General features: G+C 37.8%; 1 protein-coding gene across 1 annotated transcript; it reads left to right on the forward strand.

Moving 5' to 3' along the window:
• Positions 1 to 14,163: 14,163 nt before the first annotated feature.
• On the forward strand, positions 14,164 to 25,354 carry DNAH14 (dynein axonemal heavy chain 14). The gene is made up of 10 exons (XM_026048091.1): positions 14,164 to 14,341; positions 15,735 to 15,905; positions 16,509 to 16,597; positions 17,774 to 17,985; positions 18,862 to 18,993; positions 20,169 to 20,302; positions 21,245 to 21,409; positions 22,711 to 22,823; positions 24,201 to 24,275; positions 24,954 to 25,354. The coding sequence occupies exons 2-9, from the start codon at positions 15,756 to 15,758 to the stop codon at positions 24,271 to 24,273; spliced, it is 1,068 nt and encodes a 355-aa protein (XP_025903876.1). The 5' UTR covers positions 14,164 to 14,341; positions 15,735 to 15,755; the 3' UTR covers positions 24,274 to 24,275; positions 24,954 to 25,354.
• Positions 25,355 to 27,467: the final 2,113 nt, after the last annotated feature.

The raw sequence follows: 27,467 nt of genomic DNA on the forward strand, positions 1-27,467 counted from the left end.
TTTAGCTGATTTGATTTTTAGGGAGAGAACTTTTTTAGAGATTTAAATTAGGGGAAATGTTAATATCTCCCAGAGAAATCAAGTAAATGTCACACCATGTAGTATAGCCCATTGTCCAGAACAGATAAATTAWACATTTAGGCAAATCTTAAATTATACAGGGAATCTTGACAAGACAGTAACCTGTCAGGACTGCACCATGCGTTTATTCTTATTTTCAGTGGTCTTCCCTCTGCATTTCTGTTCTTCACTTCAGTGGTCTTAGTGAAAAGCTCTGGCTGGAATCGGAAGCTGCAGCTCTGCTCCCTGCTTCTGCTGGGCCTTTCCTATTGCAGTAGTGTTTGAATGCACAGAAAAACTCATGCCAAGGTAATGTTAGGAGCCAATGTGAAAATAATTGTAATAAGCCCAGATTTAGCTTACATTCTCTCTGTTCTGGATGTTTCTATCTTTTCCACGGATATTATATTGCAAAATACAGAACTGACCTAAGCAGAGCCAGTCTGCCAGAACTAGTGACAGTTACTGGTCTCCAAGGCCTTTAATAGTTGGTTCAAAGCTAATGAGTTACCTCAGTGGTGTGGGCTGAAGTTGCAGGTTACCTCTAGATGCTTCTGACACACGTTTCCTTTCATCTTCTACTGTGGAAACCCTCAGAAGACTTAACAGGGATTGCCTGAATGCAAGATATTTTTAGAAATTTGAACCAAATGTGCATCTGTTCAGAATCTCAGAGTGCAGAAGATCAGATGAAATTCAAAATCCTGGCCAAAAAAATTCAGATGATTTTCTCTTTAATAAAAATGGAGCGAATGAGAGAGATCTCCCACCTTCATACCTTGGAGAAATGGCTGGTAAGTAATCTAATATAGGCAGAAACCAAAATATTCCCTTTTCATTAGCATCTAGAAGAGTTAAAAGAAACTCGTTAGAGAGAGAGAAAAACCTTCATCTCACACCTTCTCTTCTGATTAATAAGATGACAGTACCTTGATATGCTGTGCTTTAAATTAGATGAACAGCACAGTTATAAGTCATTTTAAATAAAGGCAGCTTATACTTGTAGGTTCCCCTTCATATCTTTTCTTTCAAAAATATCTGTAGGGCTTATTTTTAATGTGACATTCAGAGATTGTGCTAGGTTCTCACAAGGAGACTGTCTCTTGACAACAAAACACAGGATAAGATTACATTTTTTTTCTGAATTGGGAGGAAGAGATAAATTTTAATGATTTTGTGGCTTCGGTAATTACCTGATCTTTTAATAAGATACCGTGCACCATCTCATCAGAGCTTTGTGGGGTTAATTACTGCATTGTGCACAAGCTTTCCCTATGAGGTTTCACCTAGCGCAAACTACGCTGATGTGAGAAAGGAAAAACCCTTCCTGTCCTTCTCGCAGAAGCCTTGCAGGAGCTTCTGTGTTGATAGAAAATAAGCAAACAAAAAAAAGAAAAACCTATGGATCRGGTGCATTCTGGAGAAATAGAAGTAATAAGGTATCCTGTTACGCTCTCTGAACTTCCATCTAAGGCAGGTAGTAGGAACAAAAATCCCCGTTTTAATGCATTGGATATAGAACGTATTAAGGACTGAAAAAGATTGCAAGCTTGAAATCTCCTTCAGGGTCTTGATTCAGGAGCTTGGCTCAAATGTGTGGTTCTTAAAAACCTACCGATAACCAGTGGTGTGGTGAATGGCTGGAGGGCTGAGGCACAGAGCAGGGCTGCAGACACCATCGCTCAGCATGGCAGGCCTCAGAGGAGGACCTTTTCACAACAGACACACCACACAACTTGATGCTGCCCAGAAGCAACCTATTAATCATAACCAAACTAGATCGATGTTTCATTAAGCTTAGTGTGTGATCACAGAATCAATGGTGTGTACAAAAAGATGGAGTGATACCTTTTAGAAACAACAGGCGCTCACAGATGTGGRAAACTGAGAGTTTGCATTCATGCTGCTTGGTGAAAATACTTAGGAAAGCTTAAGGAATAAGTTTTGTTGCTATTTTAATCCCGGGTTGTTTTGATATGAATGTTTTGATATTTGATCTTCAAATAACATTCATTTTGAGTTATGTTTTTAAGGGGAGCACTGCAACTGAGAACGGTGGCAAGTGATAAAACACCCTTGTGTTAATATTGTAAAACCTGTTAGAGGACATTTTCAGAAAGGTTAGTTCCTTTTGTATGGTGGTATAAATTAGATCTACCAGGATTAAGTGCTGATGCAAATTGATGACTTAACGGTGAAGATATCCGATGATGAACTTTAAGCAGGACTGTGGAATTATATCTGATGTAAATATGAAACTCCAGGGAGCCTTGAAGGAGTTGTTTGCTGTCAATACTAGCCTAGCCTCGGCCTCAGTAGATTATCAATCTGATTTCCCAAATAAAAGCAAACCAACTCGGCATCTCCTTTATCTTAATCCACGAGTTTTCCATATGGGCACTTAGCTGGCATTGCCCTTGTGCCGACTGCAGGACGAACCAGAGAGGCTGAGTGGTGGAGACACTTAGGGGRGCTAAGAGGTAGGTTGCTTAACTGCCATGTATGCCCCTGAAAATCTCTCATTGGGGTAGAAGGGTCTGGAAGGAAAGGGCAGCTTTGGCCACAGGGATCCATACTTTATTAATACGGAGCCGCTCCGAAAGGAAATAAATAGAATGGCTTGGAAATGGGAGGCCATAACACGCCAGCTCTGTCCTTCATATTAACTTCAGATTACTCTGATATTCACTATCTTCCCTTTTTATTGCTATTCCATGTACTTATATTAATGTAAATGGTTTAATGGATATTGGTGCTGGGAATTAGGATTCTTGGACAGACTTTGTTATCCCTTACAGTAAAAAGCAATTCGCAAAATAAAAACGCTTAAATCTTCCTAAWGAAAACTGACTTCTAGCCTTGCCATGAATAAAGGATTTAACAAACCTAAGCAGGCACCACAAAACGTGTAACACTGGTTCTGTTTCTCAGTGTTGTGCAACTTGTGGATTACAAAGTTCTTTCCTGTGAAGCAAACACTAAGAACAGCAGCACTGCCAGCTGTAAAGTTTGATTTAACAGAATCACCTCACCAGGGAAAATGTGTTTCTTACTCCCAAGWCTCCATTCCAAAGGAATACATTGCACACTGTGGTTCCTTTGAAGTAAGAAACGCCTGCCAGTCCGTAACGGAGAYTCAGAAGTTTTGCATTCTGGAACAAATGTCTGACATTGTTTCCCTTTCTGCGAGATGAGAAGATTTTATTTTTCCTTTCATCTCCCTTGTTTCCTAAGTATGATGGTTGGTTACCACGCTATGAAATCTTTTATCTTTTCTTATCAGAGGAATCCTACAAACACAAGTCTTCAGTGCCCTGCATCTCCCACCCCCGTTCAGCCTGTGCTGTCTTTGACATGCTAAAATACTTTGTAGACCTAAGTTTCACCTCAGAATAATTATTTGAATTATTATCTGATATTTTTAYCAGCTCTGTTAGGAAAAAAAGTAACAATAAATTTGTATTTACAATGATTTGCATGTGGTAATTGTAAACAAGGTTCTAAATGCCAATTTGACATTCACAGGTTCTCCTCACTTGCACGGAGAGAAAACCTACTGTTTTATTATTTACTGCATTGGCAAAATGCAGTATCCATGCAAATCCCAAGAACTGGAATTGTTTATTCTAGTTCCAGTTTACATAAATGCTCTAGAATGGCTTGCCTTCCCTTGGGAACTTGTCCAAATTACTCTGGATCCTTGGACAGACGGTGTGGTGCCCACGTAGCCGCTGGCTGCAGGGCAGCAGTTGTGGTGCGTCCCAAAGCCAAGCGCAAACAAGCGGTACAGTTGGGCTCAGAAAGCTGCAGGCAATGGAGCCAGACAARAGCTTTCCTTCTCCCAAGAGAACTGATTCTTTACACTTGAACATAAACCAGAATTGAAGCACTCTTTAAAATCCTGTGGCAGAGAACATGGATTTAGAGTTGGTTTGGCTTGTTTGTTTTAAAAGCATTTTATTTCTCGTAGGAATTGCAGTTTCCTCCCCATCTCTGTATGTATTAAAAGGAACAGCYGAGCACTTTAAACATTACTGATACTATAGTAAGACTAGAAGTGTTGCTAATTTTTATTAAAATATTAAAATTACTGTCTAAGCCCAAGCTGTGATAGATATTAAACAGTTCAATTTTATATTTATTTTCAAATAGAAAACTATTTGGGCTTCACAGTGAGACCAAACTCCTCACTGGGTTATTTGTAATTTGAGAATATTCCATCAAAGTTCTMATTTGCTTTTCTAATTTCCATATTCATTCTAGTCTTTTGAAAAGACTTATAAATATTCTGTACAGACAAGGGGGTGAGGAGTAAGAAAACATTTTTTTTAAAAATTTGAAAAATACTCCGTTCTTGAACCTGTTTTCTCCACTTTTCTCTGTTGTTTTGGTAGCTTCTTGGGGAAAATATGCAGGTTCATCTTCAGTAATGAGTTAGTTGTTGACTGGGTGGATGCAGCCAGGGGACAGGCCAGATTCCCTGCTGCTGTTATTGCTGCTAAGAAATACCTTGTGCCTTGTTTCAAACTGGTGATATTGCATCTGACCTCATTACAGAAGTAAAGTGTTCACATCTTTGCGCTCTCCCACTGCTCAGAAACGAAACTGTTGAGGGAAGGGCCATTAAAATGCCATTAGAAACAGAAGGGAAGAGCTGTGGACATCTGTGAAGCTGTTCTTTTACCAATGAACAGGAAAGCTAATGTTATACTTTATTTACATTTATTTTTGATTTGATTAACTGATTTGAGTGTTTACTGTTTTCTGGCTCATTTTCAATGGAAGTAGCGTGGGGAGTTTAGACAGAGCTAAGAGCTTTCCCTTTGCATCTTCAAGCTTATTCTGTGTCTGGCGTGGAAGCCAAGCGAGGTTCCCAGCTCGGAGCTTTGTGTGCTCCCCTTCCCACCGTGGTGCCTGATGCGGGCTGAACTGGCGGAGAGCTCAATTTGCTCAAAGCATCTGCTGCCTAAGGGGGTAGGAGCTTTTCTTAGAAAAATGAGAGGGACTCAGGATGTGAGCTTGGCTCTGGTGCCAGTGGCCCGTAACTGGACAAGGTTGCTGGGGACGCTAATCCAAGTCTGCATCAATGACCATGGGGAAGTGGCTTTTAAATGAGGTYGGCAGCAGGTGCCAGAAGGGCTTTCCAGGGATCTGCTTCCTCCCTGATTCCCCTGGGYAGACATCAAGCAGTATTGGTCTGGGCTGAAATAAAAATATATATATTCCTGTAGCTTCTCTTTATGTATCATCAGTGACTAATAAGTTCCCAGATGTTTGACTGACATAAAATAATGTGTCCAGCCATCCTACAGTTTGACTATTTGAGATCAAAGTCATTCAATTGCTCTCTGGTATAACTGATTTTGAAGCTGAAAAGACAGTAAAAGAGCATTTTTGGAAGGCTGTATTTCAAGTGTAACACCCCTTTCTTTATACTTCAGCCATATTATTATTTTTATCGCATAGAGCAATGGATAACTAATAACATCTTGCTCACATAGTGCACATGGCTTCTAAGAATCCAGGGTACTTCAAACTTGTATCAGCAATCTGACAAAGATGTGACACCAGAGCAGAGCTGGCCTGTCTTGCAGTAGGAGTCTGCCAAGCAAACAGCAGTCATCACTCCAGCAGCTCCTGTTAAATTATCTGTTATCCTTGTTCCATAGCTGGAGATCCTGGGAGACAGATGTGGAGCTCAAACAGACTAAACTTCAGAATACATCCCTACAAATAGATTTTAATTCTGCCTTATGGAGTAGATGTTTACTGCCTGCTTGAGGACTGTGGGGACTTGAGATTCAGGTCATTCGTCGCATTAAGTGATGACATTTGACATTCCTTGGATTGAACATCAGGTAATGGAGGCAGTAAGTACAATTATCACTTGACCATGAAGTCATTTTTGATAGTTAATGATTTGGAAGGCATTTGTAGTGGTCAAACCAATTTTTTTAAAGGAGAAAAACGTTTTAAACCATCCTCTCTAAGAGACTTTAAGAGCAACAGAACATTTTGAYAAAATGCTGCTTGTCACATAGCTAACTACTTGCTGTTATATACTTGCTGTCACATAGTTAACTACTTGCTGTTTATAACTGGTAAAGTTATTTTTAATGTAGATCTGTGGTCATAAAGGACACGATTTTTTTCTCATATTTTTAATTTCATCACTTATTGTCCTGTCATTATTAAGCTCTATGTTGCCATGGAGTTTAATTCACATCTCTCTAAAACAGTAAAATCACTCGAGACAAGAGATCAATGCTGCAGTGCACACAGTGAATACTACTGCAGATGCTGCACTTCATATTCCAGATTGAGTGATGAGTCTTCCAGGAGGAGGATGGAAAAGAAATCATTTTAAATGCTGCATGAACGTTACAGCTTTATAATAGTGTAAATCAAAGCAAAGGAAGCATGTTCAACAAAAGAATTAGTTTTATTATTATTATTATTATTATTATTATTATTATTATTATTATTATTATTTAGGAAATATTTATTAGGAAATATGCACCACAAAATAGATTTTAGTTTCTGATCTCTGTTGACTGCCTGTTCAAATGCAGCTCTGCTGGTTCTGTAAATGAGATCTGTCGAGGGAATAACAGTTGTGTGAAAAGGCGACTGGATGGAAACTCCGTGTTCCGAGTACTTCTGCGGGTGGCCCGTCTGTGCACAAGCCAACACCGGTGCAACAGGCTAATGCTTTCTTCTTGGCTTGCAAAATTCCATAGGAAAGGCATGTGAGTAGTGTTACTCTGAGCTGCGACTCTGACTGCTAGTTGCCACAATACCCGAGTATATCCTGTAAGTATTTGTTTGGTCTTCTTGTCACCTCTCTGAATGGGAAAGAGAGTTGATGATAGAGGTAGAAATTCAGGGCCTCTGCTCTGTGATTAGGAGGAAGTAAAAGTGGTGAGAGCAGCATGCTCCTAAAAAATCAAAATGGAAGGAATTCAGTGCTGAGGCAAAGTGAGGGCTCGTTTTCCACAGAGCTGGGCCTGTGCTAGCTCTGAATTACCCGGAGCGTTTCCTTCTTGCTCTCCAGATACGTGGTCTGCGTACCACTTGTGGGAGCGCGTCGCGTGCACGGCGCACGGGCCTGCCTGCAGGGCAGTGACTTGGGTGCGTGTCTGTCCTCTGAGCTGCCTCAGACGCGCAGCGGCCCGCGCAGGACGGCCCAGCTCCTTTGCACACAGCTGCTGCCCGGCTACTTCAGCATTAATTGAAGTTGTGTGAGTTGGGCGATTCTTAGCGACACCAAAGCTGGAATCGTGTTCAGCAATGCAGGATTCGGTTTATTTTAGAAATGTCCACTCTAATTAGTAAGATGACCCAGACATGATTTAACAAAAAAAGAAATTAGCAAGGAAAATTAAATTTAAAAAGTCTATGTTTCTGTGAGATGAGAAATGATGAGAGAAGTGGGACCCTGATCACGTTGTCACAATGAATTCCAGGGGCTTTGCAGCAGAGCTGGTCTGTCATTCATTCCTGGAAGTAGCAAGGTGACTTCTTGCTATTTAACCTTCCTTTCTTTGTCTGCCATATGATTTCAAATGATGAAATCCTTTAAATCTCTACCTATAACTGGCAGTGACAATGTATGCAACATTTCTGCAGTGAAGAATACTTCTAAATAAGGCACAAGGCATTTACTCATCCGATTGCCCAAATCCTTTCTCAGCATTCCATCTAGTTTATTAATAACTTGTAATGACAGATGGTAGAGGGCATTTCCTGACAGTTAATGACTAACTGGAGGAGTTGAGGGCTATATGTGAAAATCTATATGACCACCAATAGGAAAACAATAATGCTGGATTCTCAAAATAAAATCTTTGGCTAACAATGTATTAATTTTCCCCTATTTAGCAATTATATTCTTCAYTGGTTTCTTCTTTCAGTAGCTCTTGGAGTTTGATGGAATGAAAGCTGTATACTTTGTGGTCAGTCAACCAATTTGCTGCTTTTATAATTTTTCTCATAGGGATTAATTTTAGCCATTGTAAAATGTGGATTAGGTTAACATATATTGGAGAAAATGCTTTTCTCTGAAAAAAATCAGTTGCATGTATCACATGTGTTCTTTAAAAAAGAAGAGCAAAAGCCAGGCACCTAGCTGCCTAATTGTTGTGGATATTGTTTTCTTCCTCCCTGGATTTATCAAAAATTAAAACATAAGACTTATCAACTGGGTCTAAAACTGTTAGCCTGAGTTAGTAAAATACTGTGRCAGCAGTGCTTTCTGAAAAAGTTAAAATTAATCTTTCTCTTTTTTTAATACTGTTTGGAGGATCTTCTTTGATTTATTATGTTCCAGACTTGTCTTGCAGAACCTCAGCTATTCCGCTGCATCTGCAGAGCGGGCACATGTCAGCACTTGTGCTTGCACCTTTGGTGAAACTCAAAAGACACAGCAAATCCTGCAGCAGGCAAGGTCATCAGGAGCCCTGTCAGTTTATTTTAAAAGAATTAGAGTTTCTGCATTTAGAACTTAGGGCAAAATGTCAGCTCTCATAAGGTGAAAATTTTAATATGAGGGCAAGTGACATTTGTTTGAAAATCATAAGGGTGGTTTTTTTTTTTTTTTGAAGTGTTGCTGCAGTAAATGATAATTGTTGCCATACCTCTTTCTAACATTTAGGCTGGGTTCCAGCTCCTAGCAGGAGATGGATGATGTGCTGAGCTGACCATAGGGCAGACAATTACAGCCAACTCCCATAGCCTTTCCCGTGCTGTTGATACCTGCGAGCTGAAAGAAACCATAAATCAGTTTCACACTGGAATCAGTGAAATATGACTACGGCATTAATAAAAGAATATTGTTTCATTCGTACAGATGAGCGCAGAGTAATTTGATAAGGGCAGCAATGATCTTTTATCAGAGGCAAACTGATTTGCAGTTGTCATGCAGGCTGCTTACGGTCTTTTAAACTGGAATTGTTGTGCACAATGGCCTGCAACTCATTGTTATTACTTTTGTGTCATATGTTTACTTTGGTTTTACATTTTAAATATATTATCCCTCTTTTAACCTCTTTTGYTCCTCTTGAAATTTATGTGTTTTATCACCATCAAGTCTAAATAAATAATTGTGAGATCTGAGTACATAATGATCTCTGAATAAATATTGCTGTGGAATCAGAGCATGCTGGTGGTACTATTTATGAAGTGAGAATTCTAGAAAGAAAAAGATAAGTTCACTTGGATGAAGAGGGTGTTGAGGCTTTATACAAGTTCTCAGGCTGATTCATGGAATGCATCTTCAAGTGAAGGASACTCTCAGAGAATTCAGTCTCCCGAGAGGAAAGAGCAATAGCTGCTGGAAGAAGTAAGATTAGAATGCCAGCATTGTATTCTAAACCAGGCTTTATATTGAATGTATTGGCTGTTTCCAAACTGTGCGGTGTTCATTTTACTTTACACTTTAAAAAAGGAATTTAGGGTGCTCTGTTGACTTATTTAAGAAGCATGTCATATCCACAAAGAAGTCAAGCTAATGCAGTCCAATTAGTGTCRCTGTAATTAATGAGGAAGCAATTCAGAGTGACCTGATACACGGCACCAGGTTGCAGTAAAGATGGGGAAAGAAGCACTTGAGGAAAACAAAGCCAAAGAAAAAGTCAGTCTGCTGGCATCACGTTTTGCTTTTCAAGATGAGGTTTGCTTTGGAGATAAAGGGGAGGAGTCGTGCAGAAAAGAGACACACTCAGCTGTGGCCAGCAAGGCCTCGGAGGCTGCAGGGAAACTCTCATCTCCAACAGCTTTTCATGAAAATGAATGTACACTGTCTTGCACTGTTCCRTACAGTGATGTTGTTACATTGGCTTTTGAGGAGCAGGAACTGGGCCAAGAACCTGACCCCAATTCCTGCTCTCTGCCAGTGTGGAAGGCAAAGCCAGAGGGAGAACAGAGGCTTTTCCCAGCTGCCCAACAAAGGGTGGCCAGCTACGCCAGTGAGCTTTGCAAGAGCAGCTCAAGCAGCTCAATGAATGTTTTGTGGGCGCCAACGCTTCTTGCTGAAAAGCTGCTATGCTGGCAGGAAGGGCAGCTGGCACTGATCCTGTTGCTGTTTGCATGTTGTCATTCCTCATATCGCTTCCAGGTTACTCTAGACAACTCCAGGGAGCCTGGGATACTCCTCAGTTCTCTGCACGTAACAGGACATTGACAGTCACCCTCTAATGGGGGTCAGTTCAGTAGTGTTTGCAGCATTTTTCTGCCCTTCCTTACTTTTTGATTACTCTCCTGTTTTGGTACTTGCCACTRACTGCTCTGGGAGGCTCTCGTGTGCACAAGTTCTCCCCCAGAAGACAACTTCATGTCTACCAGTAAGATATTTTTTTCAGATGGAAATAAGACCTGTTGTTAAGGCCCTTTGTTATTAAGTGTCTGGAAATGTCAAAAAAACAGATTTTATTTTATTTGCAAGGAAAAACACACATCCTAACCTTCCTGGGAATCTCATGCACAAATGATGGAAAAGGACAGTAGTATTAAAATGGATTAATTTGTTATGAACTAGGTAGTAGTGTAACTTATTTTGAAGGTTTCTTGTAACAACAGATTGTAAGTCTCTGCGCTTGTTAATAATTTAAGTACCTTTTTACTTCTTGGGCAAATTTTTCCATGCTGTATGTCTTCCTCAGACTTCTGGGAACATCTATCCCCAAACAGCTTAGCTTTACTTTTTAAGAACAAGTCTAGGTATGTTGTCTGTTTCTCTTGATAAAAGTGCCGTGCCTCTGACCTCTGCGTCATTCTGCCATGACCAGTCATGGGAATAGGGACTTGAAATCTGACATGGGGACCTAGTTTGGTCCACACCGCTAAGTTTGTTTCATAGTTTCTATCAAAGTGGGTATAAAAATAAACAATAAAAAATGCCAACGCTCATGTGGAACTGAAAGATATGACTGGGAGATGACTCATAACGAGTTTAATGTGGGATTACATTGATGTTGGAATTGCCAATAATTCAGTAGAACTTAACTCAATAGAAGAATCACAGACTATGTGAGCAACTTGGATCAGCTTAAATTTTATGTAGTTAAATTGGTGTAATCTATGAGAATATTCTTGGTTCAATTTAAATATTTGGTTAGGTAAATCAGCTACAACTTTTTTAAGCAGCATGACTAAATTACAAATGTTCCGCTTTTATATAGACCTCCTTTTTAATTTTTGCTGTACATTAGATTACATACTAGCTGGGCCATAATCATTTAGGGAGTTGTGAAAGATTGTTAACAGAGTCATCTCCCAACTTAGACAATTAAATACTTAGTAGTATTTAGTAATGTTTCTGCTGAATTGTTTACATAAAAAAATACTATTAACTTTTTCATTATGGCTTAATATAATTTTCCTTCCTTTTTATATTGTCTTGTCTCTGTAGCTCAGAGTCTGAGAACTGGAGAATGCTTCCTGGCTTTCTCTGGTATTTTGTMCTTGGTATCTAGCATCTCTTGCCTAACACAGGAAAGTGTATGCTAACCTAATTCTAAATTAAATTCTAATTTAACTAAGACACGGCAGTGTTATAGTTTAAACATTTGACTTGACTGAAGTTGCCTAAATCAGACAGTGCTAACATTGACTGGGCACCTTCATTTTTTTCTCTTCAGTAAAAATTTTTCTAATTACCTTGAGCTTTGCATCCCAGAAAGATCCAGGAAAGTATGATTTCTGTTTTTATAAGCTCTTAATCTGTTAATCATGTGTTACTTATTATTGAAAACCTTGGTGTGAGTTCTGAATCACAGTGTACTCTTGTTTGTTTGTCAGCACCTGGAGCCAGCTCCTCTATTGTTAACATCTGGTTCTTCTCTCTSAAGGCCAATTTAAGGTGGGACCTACAAGGAATCCATTACAAGGGTTCCTTTGCATGACTGCAATACAAACAACTCAGTAAAAATCTGTAGCTTTTAGGTAGATCTAGAATATTTTTCTAATTAGCATGTTCTAGTGTTCTCAGTTACACTCAATGATTGCACTTTTTTTTTTTAAGACATCTGGATTTATGGATTAGATGGAGTGGAAAAATATCTTGTCTCTTAAAATTATCCAACCGTTCCTGAATACCCTTGAATGTGTATTGTAAYGTTTTAAGGTCCAAATTGTTTTAGAAACACTTCCTCATATCCTTAGCATGGTACACTGCTTGCTTCAGCAAAGTATGCCTTCATTTTAACTTGTTTTGTTTCATTGGGAGCTTGTTAACCTCAAACCTGCAATAATGCTATTTATCTCAGTACAAAGGGGATCCAAAACTTCCGTGCAAACAGAAACCATCCATAAACCTACAAAATACTGTGTAAATAATCAAATGTGACAATAAAACAGGTAAACAATTCCAAAGCCACATGGAATATTTCTGGTTTCAAGCATTAAACAGATTCATGTAATTATTTCAGCCAGCAAACATAATCTGAACTGCTTCTCAAATTAACTACTAGATTAGCAGTAGTATTTAGAAAAGATTGTTTTCTTTTGGTTGCATTCAAAGGGAATGTGCTTGTGCTTGCAGCCATATAGAATGGGACACAATGACTGAAGCTGTCCTAGCCTAATAGGCTGGTATGGCAAGTCAGAGTTCTCTGCAGTTGTCCTTTTTAAATCCTTCATAAAAATACAAATATCAATAAACAGAAAAATCTGCAGATATCAATTAAGTCATACATATTAATAGYTGGGGGAAGAAAAAAATTGCCGGCATTCTGATTCTATGTAGTCTTGTAACTGTCAAAATTAACTGCAGGTCACTTCAGTGGGGGCTTTGCGTGTAGATCTCCTGGGAATAAATGGGAAAACAGACGAGTCTCCTGCCCGTGTGTAATTATTTTTATATCTTATGAAATACTGTTTCCTCAATATGACACTTGTTACTGAGTCAGACCATATTCATATTAATGTCTTTCAAATTTTCATGTTTTATTTGGGTGCAAGTAGTTCAGATTAACAAATCAAGGATTAGTCACCATCTAAATCTTTAGGAAAGCCTCGTATGGTCAAATCAAGTGTGGATTAGTTCCTTCTGGGCAGACTTTTATTTTCTTTTAGGTTTCCAACAGAATCTGGCAGTTTAGATAAGCTATCCTTGAATTTCTCAAGCACTGTTTCTTTAATTATGAAATAGTGATTAAAGAAGTGCAAGTTGAGGATACGACCTATATATACATTGAGGGCTTTAGAGATTTTAAGCAGATTAATTTCAAGATATTAGGTAGAAATTAAAAAAAAAATTATTAAGTGGCTCTACCTTTTTAAAAAAAATCCCCTTCGGTGGGGGTGTGGTAGCTTGTTATYATTTTACCCCTTTGCTTTACCCGAGCGTCCTCGAGCTCCCCACAGCCTCCGAGCAGCTCGAGGCGTTTGCTGGAGCTGCAGGCAGCTTTGACCCGCGCTCACGGTGGCACCAAGCGAACTTTCGCAAGGCGTAAAGATAAACTCCGTGTTTGCCGCCCAGCCGCAACGGCTCAAGCGGCGGCGCGAGCAACGGTCGCCGCGCGGCCGTTGTCCGTGTGGGGCGGGGCGGGGCGGGGCGGGGCGCGGCCGTTGGCGGTAACGGCCGCTCCGCGGCGCCGCGGGCCGGGCGAGGCGGGCCGGGCTTCCCGAGCCGGCCGCGGGGAGGGAAGCAGCAGCGCGGCCCTGCAGCGTTTAGCTCCGGTGGTGCTGGCGGCAGTGAGATGATTTACCGGGAGAAGAACTATCCCGCGCGGGCTGCTGTAGTGCTGTGTGGGTGGGGGGCTTGGGTCTAGTTGGGGATTGAAGAGGTTGCTGCTTGGAGCTCCCCTCAACACAGATTCTCGTGCACAGTGCTTCTCTGCTGAAACTGCTTAGTTTATAAAATAACACTCCGGGAAGGATAGTACCCTTCTTGTGTAAAGRTAGAGCTGTGACTTCTAGCCCCTGCACACTTTGGGGTTGTCAAAAAAAGTCTTGTTTCCAGATGCTCATAGGATGAACTTCCATGTTTTTTGCGGTGTAATCAGAACCAGGATTRAGCAAACTGCTTTGTGTATACAGATGAAATTTAAGTTGCGTTCATGCTTTACTATCTTGCACTTGGTCTTTGATCCAGTGAGCACAGTAACCTGGCACCGCTGTGGGTGTGACTGAGGAAGATGATGTAGTTTCCAGAAGAGATCTCAGCCACAGGGATGCAACAAGCCTCCTTCCTTCCCTTTCCTAATTTTAAGATCCCGTGCGTGGATGGCTGACTGTGGATCCTAGAGTCACAAGCAGAAACTCGAGTGCAAGGAATTTGTGGGTGAGTTGCCTTACCCTCCTCGACCAGGCAAGGCCGCCACGTTCTCCTGCAGCTTCAGAATCCRGACACCATAGCTGGTGGTTAAGCATCTTACAAGACACAGTCTTTGCCAGTTCATATTTCATCTACTTAGTATGCTTTCTGCTATGAAATGTATAATAGTAACTAAAATGTCAAACAGTTTTTATTCTTCTGTTTGCTCTGTTTAAATCACTGTAAATGCAGTATACAGAATACTATTGTGGTGCTTCTTGAACGTAAKTATTTGGGCTAAGTAATTTGTAAGATCTATAATGGAGTGTAAATAGCATCGTTTGGAGATAGCAGACATTGGGGCCTCATTTTTCACTTTTGGTGACAAGTGAAGTTTTTAATTCTGTAAGGGACATGCTGTAAACTGGTAACATCTGAAATCAAGGCAATGCAGGAATCACGGATCCTGCCAGGCTGTTTTCCTGTTATGTGTTTATTTATTAAGAAGGCCAAATCAATTGAGGAGGAAACTGCTTTTACTTGACCCTTTTCAACAGTTTTTGGTGCAGAGTAGTGACATCTACAGGCAGYGAGTATAGAACAGACTGGCTTTACGCAGTGGGTTAGCATAGGTTGAGCCAGTTTGTAGATACTGGTCTAGATTAATCCATTTTAATTTCAATTTGATAGATATTTGCAGTTGGTAACTAATTGTTTGTGGCTAAGTACAACTCTGGGAGGTAGTGACRCCAGCTAGAGCTGAGGATACTGAGCAGTTCAGCAAGTCAAACATCATTTCTGTGCTTTTGTACTGCTATAAGGCATCGTTCTGAAACCTGTGAGGGAAYGGGGAGAGGAGCTGGCTTAGTATGACATTCAAGTGAGACATGCAAGCCATGAAGACTTGTACTACATCTTCATTTTAAATACTTATTTACTACCTAAAGTCTTCTGAATTAAAAAATCACTATTCTCTTTAAAATAGGTAATTAGGTGGATATTTTTGAACGGTTTTAGAATATGTTAAAAAAAGCATCTTTTAATCTAGTTTTTCAGACTTTGAATATCTACTGTGCATAGTACATAATTCTTAAAAATGTTTTAAAAATACAATTTCTCTTTTAATAGTAAAACTGTACCTTCTCATATCTAAATTACAAGGAATGCAGTAAGTGCATGTTTGTCTTTAGAGTTGTTTTACTCCCTGTCAAAGCAAGTAAATTTGCAATTTGCTCCCTAGAGTGTTCAGTTAACTGTCTTCAATTTGCAGACTGGATGCAGTTCTGGCTTCAGCCCAGCAGAAGCACATACCCCAACACAACCTGGCTGCCAATGACATACACAGATTTCAGCAAGTGTTAAGCATGGATAGACAGTTGTCAGTGCAAATGTTGTTCTCTGATTGTTTTCATGCCACTAGAATGAAAGATCCCTGCCCCAGATGGATGCGCAAAACAAAATGCTGCGAGAAAAATTAATGGCTCGTCTCTGGCTTGACCCGGAGAGGACAGAAGCTCCACACATGGTGACCAACGACAGGAATATTGCGTGTGAACTGGTGGAGGGCAGGGAGAAAGACAGCAGTAAACTGGTAAACTGTCTTAGGCCAGAATGAGTACTAAGGTTTTAATTGCTGTTAATATCCTCCTCGCTATAGTCCTCTTGTACTAAAAATCTGATTTCATTGCTATGATTGTATGTTGTCCTTAACTAGAGTTAAATGTGAAAGTATGTATGTGCCTAATTATTTTCTAAATCAAATGGCAATAGTGCGCCATTATTGGCTTAAATATCCTGAAAAACACAATTTGTGGTTCTAAATTTAGTTTTTTTTCTGAAGATTTGTACCTATTTCGGCTCTGGGTTGATGAGATACAGGAAAACAGAATTTCATACTCTGTATGCAAATACTAATGCAAATACAGATGCAAATGCTACTGCAAATACATTAATGGTTGTGTTTCAAGCCCAGTTATTTTTAAGTCATTTGTCAGGATGCTTTTTAAAAACAAAATTTCATATACATAAAATAACAGAAAAATGCTGCAGTGAAAGCAGAGCCAAGCCATCAGGTAGTGCTTTTGAAAACATTTTCCATAGTCCTTAAATTTCTTCATTGATTTTAGAGTATAATATCTGATCACCTGTTCAATAGTCRTTAAAATTAATGTATTTCTCTACTCTTTGTTCTCAGTCACCCTCAATAGAGAAGAAATACTCTATTCTCCGCACAGCAGTTTACAGAGGATATACAGAGAGGAAACACAAAGCCGCAAAAAAAGAGTAAGGCGTGTGTTTTGGATATCAATATGTAAAATATTTCTTTGTGATATGTTTTTGTTTCACATCTCATTGCTACTTAAAATGTGAAACAGCTTGACTGCATCTTTGTGAAGGCTACATTAACACTCCAGCATGAACTTTATAATTTTGGCCCATGGCAATAGAGTCTGATCTTGTTTCTGTCACTGAAAATCTGGAGAAAGGCTAGTGAAGTCATTGTAAAAGGAGTAGAATTCAGTCAAATCCTACTTTCAATTCAAGTAATTTGGGACAAAACCCTTTCAATACCTGACGTGCGAGATGAAGACAATTCCAGCCACTGGTTGTTCTTTGATGCCCTTGCCACGTTAATGTGATCTTGAGCAGACACAAATTAGCTTTCGAAGTTTGAATTAAGTGGCCTGAGTATTTTGCAATTTTCACAATTAAGTTTGACCGAGAGTTAGCCCCAGCATAGGTATCTTACATGGGTATCTTAATTCTTTTTTGTCGTTTTTTCTTTTCAGTTGTAACTGAAGATGAGGCTAATTACATGAAAGCAGATTTTGCATCATTATTTCCTTCAGAGTTTTTTATATATATATATATAAATATATATTTATCAAATAATCTTGAAAAATGAAAATAGTTGAAGCTTCACAGATGAAAACATGTGAACTGTGCTTCTGTGCTTGCTTTAGTGCATGCAGAGGCTATGTCACCCCCAAGACACATAAAAAGCTAGTCTTAGTGTAGGAGATAGGACAGTCATCTTCTATGTCCTATTTTTGTATGTTAACTACTCACAGTTATTTTCCTTATGTTTTAATAAAGGCTGATATGAGGCAGATTTGGGGAATTTTTTTTTTGCAATTTTTTTTTCTTGATTTTCTTTTCCACAATTAAAATTCATAGTTTAATCTTAAAGCTCTCTTTGAGAATAATGATTGGATTCTATGYAATAGTGCTTTTTTTGTGCACACGGTGTTCAAGTTTAAGGAATATGGCTTTAATCTTCTTCCCGACCCCACTGTGTATTTCATTCCTAGTGAATAGCTTTTTCATGCTGTGCCAGAAGACAGCTGTATCTTAATCATAAATGCAAACCATGATATAAATCACAGATGACTTTTCTATTTTGCCTGTATGACTGAATCTTCAATTGTTTTTCCTGAAAGAGCACTTTGTTAATTACAGACTCTCAAGAAAGCATGAAGAGGGAAGGGAGGATTCTCTTTGTCAGCCTGCTAGAATGTCAGAGCATGAGACAACGAMTCTGAATAGGAGCTTAACACAAGTGGGATCCTTAATGTCACAAAATGAGAATTTGAAAACAGCACTTTCCACAGCGTCTGCTAGCAAAGGAGCTCAGAACTCTTTTGACACATCACTACCTTCTACTGCATATGGTAAAGTACCTAAAATGACAGAAGGGGGAGTAATAATAAATAAGTACGACTTTCTTTGCTCATCATTGTAAGGATTCTTAATATAAAATATGCATGGGCGTTCTCTCTGTTTTCTCTCCATCCTTTAGGACATTCTGAAGAAAGAATACCTCCAAGTCACAAGCATTCCAGTTTTTAACTTAAAATGTGGTCTGATTGCTTACTTCTGTTTTATGTGGTTGCTATTGAAAATAACACAGCCTAGGTGGTCTTGTAAAAGTACATGAGAGGTATAATTTTACAGTGGGCAGATGTAACAGAGCATCCATTGCAGTCAGCTCTGTGAGGTCTGTAGAACAGAAAGCTGCTCCTAGTGCACCACAGGAGTGTAGATACTACTGCTTGCAGGTGGTGTGTGTGCAAAAAGAATCCTAAAGGACTTCATATATTCAGGGAAAAAAAATGAAGAAAATGGAATAGTGGAATAGTGGAGATGCAACCAAAAGTGAACTTTCAACAGTGTGAAAAGAATGTTCAAAAAGAACATTGCTTTCTTGAGTGGATCCAAAGATTTCCTGGTACTTGAAAGAACAAAATTTCCAAACTTYTCCGTAAAGCAAGCGCTAAAAATGAACGCTTTCTTCCTTAACTCCCAGGATATACTGGAAACAAGTATAACATTTCTTATTGAGGCTTTACCAGTRTATGATCTTAATACAAGTTTTAATATATTATCAGCAAAAGGAAACAGGATTCTCTTTCCCCCCATCATCATCATCTGTCTCTGTCAGAATACGTTTTGAGACCCAGAATTTGCAGAAACCCTCTAATTATTAATATGATCGTATTAATAATAGATTAATAATTATTATATATATTAATATATATATATTTCAGATAATACTAGGCCTGAAATTCAAACAGCTGTTTTGAAAGCAAGTTGCAATAAAAAGATCTGTGAGCAACCAAAAGTTGGGAGACTATCTATTAAATCTGTGAGGAAAAGAGCTCCCTCTTACGACAGAACAGGTTTGTGAATGTTACTATCTGAGAGCCAGACTGTGCCCTTAGTTATGCCATAAAGCCACTGTGTTTACTTTAGCTTTACATCGATACAGTAGAGAATGCAATCAACTGCTGCTGTCCTTGCTCTGTCTCTCTTTAGGGTAACTGTGGAGAGAGAAATATTTGTGATACAGTTCTAAATTAGAACATGCTGTCACCTTAAGCCTTATTTTAAAGAGAAACAACTTGTTCTTCTATGTCTAACTTCTGTTGTTGCTTTTTATATCCAGTACTAGACTAGAACTTAATATACTTTCATACAGCACTTGAATTTGTATTTTAAGACTGTCTATAACTAACTACAATGTGGTTTTTTTTTTTTTAATTAGAGAGATGATTCTTAAAGAACAATTATGTTTTCCTACCTTTATTTTGGAGAGAGTCTAAGGAAATGCTATTTCTCTGTCCAAAATATCTGTCATTTGAATTTGAAAACTGGCAGAGAGAGTGATACTTGATTCTATTTTTTTTTTTTTTTTTTTTTGTAACAAGCCTTGCACCTTATTCATGTTTTAATAGAGATTAAATTGTGGAAACAACTGTGGATTTTTTTTTTTGTGCTTTCTAGAAAATCTCTATTTTTTTCCACCTAACTNTTTTTTTTTTTTTTCCTACACAGGACTTTAGATTGGTGTGATTTCTTAATATGTTCCTGTGTACAAAGGAATTTTCATTAAGTATTAGACATTAAAAAGAAATTATGGCTGGTCTCTTTTCAACCTTCTTTTTGCTTAGCTGAAATTTTTCTCTCCCTTCAGAACCCTTTTATTATTCTTTTTATTCTTTTTTTTTTTTTATTTAGTATTTGCAAAAACCTATGGCCATTAAGTTATGTTTTCTTTTCCCATGAATGATATGAACTTTGCTTTGTAAAATACGTAAAGGACTAGATCACTGGCAATTGAATTCAGTGTGGTTCATCTGAATCCCTGTTTTCTATTTGCTTTAAAATACATTTGGAATAACTGAATACCTGACATTTTTTAGTGTGAACTTTAAAATCATCTTCTCAATTTCTTCCATCTTGGCACTAGTGACATTACACCAATTCTCCATACCCGTTGTGTTTGTCTTCTGCAATGAATGTAAGGATTGTATATTTAAGAGGAAAAAAAAAATTTCTTTCTTTGGTCTGCCAGAACCAATTGATGATGATGTTATAAAGCATATTTTGAGGCTTCGAGGCAAACTTGGCTGGGAAACAAAGTTACCATCATGTGACCATTTACCCAGAGAGGCTGAAGTGACCAGGCATGAAAAGTTTGCATTTATGGTAATATKCACCTTCCCTTTTTCCACTTTTGGTGCAATTATACTCCAGGAGTAATGTTGATTATAAATCTAAAATATTTATTTCTTGATTGTTCTTGCTTCTGAAAATGATAATTCTGTCCTTTGAACCAACAAGACATTTACCAAGAATAGATTGTTAGCAGAATTTAATTCTAAACCTTAAAAGTAGGAAATAGAAGTTGAATTACATTTTGCAGTGAGCAGAGCCATGCTATAATGCTGAGAAGAGATGAGAGTGGTACCAGAACTTTTTATTCTATATCTGGATGCATAGCAGTCATTTACACTGTATCTAGTACTCCGCATAATTCATCTATTCCTAAGGTACAGAAGAACCTCTAGGATAACTATGATGATGTCTGTCCTGAGCAGACATGCTAAGTATGAGGCTGATATTTCTTGTGATCAGTCTGCTCCTCATGCAGCCAAAATAATCTGATGTGCGAGTGTACAGGAGTAGGGGGTCTCCTGTGCTCGTTTCCTCGTTTGATGCACTCMGGAACAGGCAGACACACAATTATATTGAAGGTATTGTTTATAATTATATTGAATATATTGTTTATATTGAATCTTAGCATCCACGGATTTTGTGTGTATATCTTGAACAAGCAGAATAGCCAGTAGAGCAAAGGTACCTTGTCTTATTTTGTCAACAAAAGATAGTAATATTTAACTTCCTGCTGGTGGAGCAGATGAATAATTATTTAGAGTGGGGTTGATAGAAAAACTTTATAACTTTCTAGTTAATTCAGTATTGTTACTTACTAAGCTTGTGATTAGAAAATTTTGGTACTCGGTTATTTTTCTTCTTGTAGTGAAATCTATAGATATATAACTGGTAATAATGAAAAGTAAATTACATACCTACATATAAATCATTCCTCTTTTGGAATTGACAGTTGTTTCTGTCCTCTTTTCACAGAAACCTTCACTGCTAAAAGATAGTGGAGAATATATATATTGTCTTCGAAGAGACAGGAACAACTTGAAAGCTGCCTATAACCCATATGATTTGCAGGCAGTCTCTGTGAATACAGCTAGACAAAGCAAAGAATATTGGACTGTTACAGCATCATTTGTGTCTAAGGTAGCAATATATTATTTAAAACACAGAAAACATGAGCCCAAAGATTTCCACAGAAAGAATCTTTTAATTTTTTCACTTACCATGTCACACYCCTGTTAAAATATGTTACCTTATTTGTTTAAGTGCTTGCTGATCCCCTCCTTAAGACAAATACATGTTGGTTTTGAGCTTAAAATAGCTGATAGTTATGCTGATAGTACTTGCCAAGTTAATTTTCAGACAGATTGGAGAGCTAATCCAGCTCACTAAGTGCACAGAGTACTGGATATGCCTGAAAGGACTGAAAATAATGCCTCTTAAGAATCCGAGCTCTGTTTTGTATGATGTTTCAGCAGTTCTTAAATGTCTATGTAAAGACTGGATTTCTGCTTCATGCTTGAATCTTTTATTCTTTTTGACATCAGTAATGTTGATGTAGTAGCATAGCACAAGCCTTGCATGCAAAAAGTGATAACGGCTTCATTTGCATAATTTACATAATTGGATTGTTGCTGAATGCTGAAGTTAAACTTTTCATTGCATATATGAAATACACGACCRTCAGACAAACATTCAAACATACAAACATTGCTCAGATACTGGTGCTATTACTTGTATTAAGATTGCAAAGAGCTATTTGCTGCCAGTGGAGGCATTAAGATTTTATAAAAACAGTCTCCTTTGCCTTGAGAGTGCTTCCTACAGGGCATAAATTCAAAGTACTGTCTTCAAATACAAAGAAATTTGTCTCAAAATGTCTCTCATAAGATCTCCTGCGTGCTTTGGCTAAAACACAGAGTGATTCATTCAAAACAATTAATTAGTGCTTAGTAACAGATCTGCTATCTCTGGTACTCCTGTGAAAGGAGTGACTGATATGTCAGTGCATCTGTCTATTGCCAGTTTGCTATTTCCTTGCCAGTCAGACTGCAGGCTGATGTTTGAAAAGAGATTGTATGAATACACAAATCTCATCTTTGTAGTCTTTCACACAGAAATGAGCATTCTCATGGGAGAATGAAAGTTCACTTTCTTAATATGTTATGCATTTGTTTATAAGATGTGCATTCCGTATATTTTAAATGATAGAAACATCTTTATATTTGGAATGATAAAAAAGTATGCAATATCTAAAGACTTGTTCAAATTTCCATGCAAGCTGCACTGATAGATAAGATAAAATGTTGTGAATGGTGCAACCACAGATGTCATCTAATTTCATGTGTTTTGTTTTCAATATGATAAAGTTTCTGTAACACTTGTCAGTAATTCTTTTAATAAGGAGTAAGGTAATACTGCTTTGTTTTTTTAATTTAAACTAGTTTTCTGCAGAGCATAAATCGGGAGAAATAGAAATGATACCAGTACTACAATGGTTGCGTGAAAGACAGCTGTATTATAAATTACTTAATTTTAATTTATTCACCGGTTTCAGGTAAGAAATTAAGAGAAAATTAAAGTTAGTCAATTACAGTAATAGTTTTTTAATATCTTTGTATCCTAAAATACCAAAACATTCCTTAATACTGTGTTATTTCTTSTCTTGGTATTTTTAAGATCTATAGTATATAAAGATAACTCTTTTTTTTGATCCTGATATCTGATATCCAAAACATTAAATGAGCAAGATATCCTTCTCTCTGTTTTGTTGTTTTGTTTCTTCATGTTTTTTTTTGACTGTAGAAAACATCAGTAAAAAATTTATGAAAATAAATTTATGGAAACATCAGTAAAAATATAACCTCTTGCTTAGACATCCATCTCTTACCTCTTACCCACTTGTTTCAATATTTTGCCATTATTRCTTTTTATTATTTGTTTCCGATTTCTATTTGGAATTTCACCTAGGGAGTATTCTTGAATGTCACTCAGTTTTTGAGGTTTGATTCCCATGTGTCTCCTGTTGCTTTTGTACATGCCCACTTTTTTTTTTTCATGCATCAAGCATGACACAGGAATAGCAAAAATTCCCACGTGTTTGAAATAGCATTTTATATAGGCCACAGAATCACATTTGAAAATTAACCAAAATAATCATGACCTTATCTCCTTACACTGTCTACAAAATGCTGCGTATGTTTGTTATTGAATAGACRTATGTATGTATGTCAGGAAGTTAAAATCACCACTGGACTAGGTGATACAAGAGCTTGGTGGATACTTTACTTGGCACCACGTGGTTATCGGGTGCTTGGCAGTTTTTCTTAAGGCCARCGCCCAGCTGCTCGGGTGATGCTGTATTAGCAGTTGACCAGCAGTGAGTTATTTATGACTTTGGGGTTCTGCTTTCAACCTGTGCCCATTATTTTCAAGATCCAAGGTTAAATCTGCACACAATGAGAGACACCTGCTACCAAACTGCTTTACCCAGAGCCTTGATAAGCAACCCCAAGGGGGCTGSCTCTTGTACTGGGTGGAGTGCAAAGCTTCTGGCTTGCTGGTAGTGATGCAGTAGCTGAAGACTCTGTTTACTGGCCTGTTGCGCTCAGAATTACTTAAGCAATTATGGAATATCAGGATGTTCACCTTTAGGTATAAAACAAGATAATATTCAAGTCTCCTTAATGTGCTTTTTCTTTCATGGGTACAGCTGACCCCTCTGCTTTAACTGTACATTTCATTCACCGGTCAGGATGAATATTTGGCAGTATTTGGGGTTTTTTTCTTTTGTTAAAGAAAACAGAGATTGGCTAGATAGATCTTGGTATCTTTCTCTAGATTCAGCATGATGTCTGTTAATGAGTTGCTGTGACAGCAGGTGTGAAAGTCTGTAAACTTTATATGAATAAATAATTATTTCTTTTGWTTCTAGGATGAAGAAATATTTTTTTGTCTGGAAAATCAATGCTAAAAGAAGCAAGGCAAAAAAGAATGAGTTGATTTGAATGTAGGTTTTTCATRTGAAAATTGATGCATTTATCATGTTGTAAAAAAGCCTGGGACCTTAATCTGGAGAAATGTGAGCTTTAATTTGGTATTTGTATAGTTCCAAGTACAGGATTCTGCTCTATGACTAGAGATGTTCAGATATAAATAGGATAAAAGTAATGATTAATGTAGTGTGTTCTGTTGTAAAGTGAGAGTGATTGTACCAAATCCAGGCAGAATATAGGGTGAGTGAGAAGGTGGAATTCAGTCCACATGTTGAAGCGAGTAAATAAAATCTTACTGCTCTTCATCTTTTCTCCTTATTTGCTGACATTGTGAGCTTGTAAACAGTATTTATAATATGTTTGTTTGAAGATAATAAGAAACCTTAATTCTTCACATTTTTATTTAATAGAGCTTCTGTCTATATCTTCATCTCCTTATCTGGTTTGACATACATTATACTTTCCCTTCATCTCCAATATCTGTATCTTTGGATTATTATCCTTAGCTTTTTTTTTTTTTTTTTTTTTTTTTTTTTTTTAATGTGTTAACTTGATTCTGCATCAAGTGCAATGTAGAAGTTACCTTCCGTTGCCAATAATTATGTACTGGAAAGGACGAACGGGAAGAGTAAAGCTGGTTTTAACTATTTACTATTATTTTTTCTCATTTATATGTTGCCTTACTGTTTTAGGCGAAATGGTCCTATTCATTGGATGAATTTTGTGAAGAAGGTCTGCAAAATAAGCAAGCACATAGTCAAATGGAAACTTTCAAGGACAAGTGATTGCAGTCATTGAAAATACTGTCTTAACAGGAATTATTAAAGTTAATTTGCAACTGTCAGGTTTTTATCCTATATCCTTTATTTTAAATCTCTTATGGTATAAAATTATTTTTGGTTGATGTGAATAGAAGCGACTAGTTCGTACCATTCYGATTTTCACCTTTACATACTTTTAAACTGTGTTTTATACTTTAAAGATCTCAGCTAACATAGGAAATTATGAATATATACTAAAAGATGTTTTTTAAAAAAAGGAGATATCATCTATGCTGAATAGCCTGAATATAGGGATATAAAAAATCTTTACCTTTAATAACTGTGGATGTGGCATCCTGAACGACAGGAAGATGTGCAGACATCTGGCTTTTAGCAAGTGTTTATAATTAAATAATTCACAATAAATTATTATGAAATTAAAGAAATGCTTATAATTTGCAAAAAGACTTCTAGAGTAATGGGATGAAGTTTCTTGTTAACCAGTTTCTTCTGTAAGGTGAAATAAGCTTTTCCACCACGCCGAACAGAACAGTATTTGAGGCACTAATTTATCTGTTTTCACCTAATCTTTACAGCTGTATGCAACAGGACATACCAGTATGTACGTCTCAGCTTTACACATACAGTGTTTGGTAGCTAGTGGTTAATGTGCTTAAACCCAACTTCCATAGCAGTGCCTCTGGATTTCTCGAAACAAAGAGCTTGGACTTTTTGATGGATTGATGGTTCTGTTTGTTCTTGTACTCCATGATTTAGGAGACTTCATCTTCTCTTACGCCACTACTGCCAGTCTTCTGAAGAGCTCAGCTACAGCTAGTGCTCTCCTCCCCACAGAGGCCTTGAGTTGCCCTAGTCTTTTCTGTGTTCTTGTAGAACAAATCAGAACTGTTGCTTCTTAGCTCCTTTCATCGGTGGGGATGGCTCTGCTCACAGATTCAAACTGTGATGATTGATGCCTGCTGCATATTTCTCAATCAGATTTTTTTCTAACTCTTGTTATCTCAGGAGAGTAACTTACTCATCTTCTGAGATCGGTTGCGTGCTTCTGGCATACCTTATCTCTTTTGTATTAATAGGATAAAACCTTTTAAAAGTACCCCACTTTCCCTTTGCAAACTCCTTATAAATGTAGGTATTTGTACGTCTCACCACAGATAATATTGCAGTGAATAACTGACTGCGTGAAAACGTGTTATTAGGCACCATTTTCAATGAGAGCCTTTTCTACTACAGTACAAAAAACAGTGGGATTTCCTCTGCAGCCTGTTCCTGTAGTCGTATGTCCTCGGACTTACTGCATAAGGCTATTCACATGAAAAAACAACAACAAAAAAAAAAACCCACAATGATGTGTTGTACCTTGGCTAGAGCTTAACAAAGTGGTTCTGCCTACAGTTCAGGAAAAGTAATCCTTCAGTCTTGTTGTGCTGAGGAAAGATACTATCTGTACGTTCAGAACTCTTCCTTCCACTGTTCTTGCTGGCTCGTCTGACTGAGAGACGAAGAATTCCCTCCTTCATGGAGGAGAAGGCCCAGGCAAGGTCAGTATGCTTGTATGTAGTGGTTATTGTGCAGATATGCACATAGACAGCAGTTTTCTAAAGAACTTTTTTAGTGTAATAACATAGACAAGCCTTCAAGTTTTTCTTACGTTAGATGCACTTCTGTCCTCTCATGTTCCTCTTACAGTTTCTTTTTGATATATTAGTCTATATAAGCTTCACTTTAGTTGATCCAGAATTAAGGATATCAAACACATTGATTTCCTACAAGCCTTTGTTGGAGTTGATGACTGAAGGGAGGGAAGACTCCTGAGTAAGTAGCTGTTAGGTTCCCCCTTTGTATATTTTCAAGAGGCAGCAGCCCATCCTAACATAATCAGGCACATCATGGGCTGCCTTTTGATTAGGCACCCGGGAAGGAGATCTGGGAGGGTGCTGAGACTGCTGTGTGTCTGTAGCATTGGTGCTGAAGTTGAGGATTTGTGACTTAAATCCCTTAGGAACTGGCTTCAGTGTTTTTGAAGACCACAAATTCAGTACTCCTTTTTTCTCTCTGTATTCATTTCTACTTAGAAGAAATATATCCATTTTTGACTTTGTTTATCATATTGGAAGAAAAAGAAAAGAAGCCAAATAAACTTCATTGTGGATTTTTGTTACGTACCAGGCCCTGAGGTTAATCCCAAATCTCATAACAGAGAGCAGTTAACAACTGGAGGGTAAGCCTAATTTTAGAATCTCATTCATGCTGTGATTAGGTGTTTAATTTTGAGTAAATTAGTATAGAAACTCATTTCAGTTGGAAACTGCTAGATTTTTTTTTTCAATTAACATGCTGCTTTCTTGCTAGCATTTCCATTATTTTCTGCAGATTTCCTTAAATTCCCAATAGAAGAGAGTTTTCTAAACAATTGTGAGGAAT

Source organism: Nothoprocta perdicaria, unplaced genomic scaffold (assembly GCF_003342845.1).
Source record: "Nothoprocta perdicaria isolate Ctin4 unplaced genomic scaffold, notPer1 scaffold_51, whole genome shotgun sequence".
Classification (NCBI taxonomy): domain Eukaryota; kingdom Metazoa; phylum Chordata; class Aves; order Tinamiformes; family Tinamidae; genus Nothoprocta; species Nothoprocta perdicaria.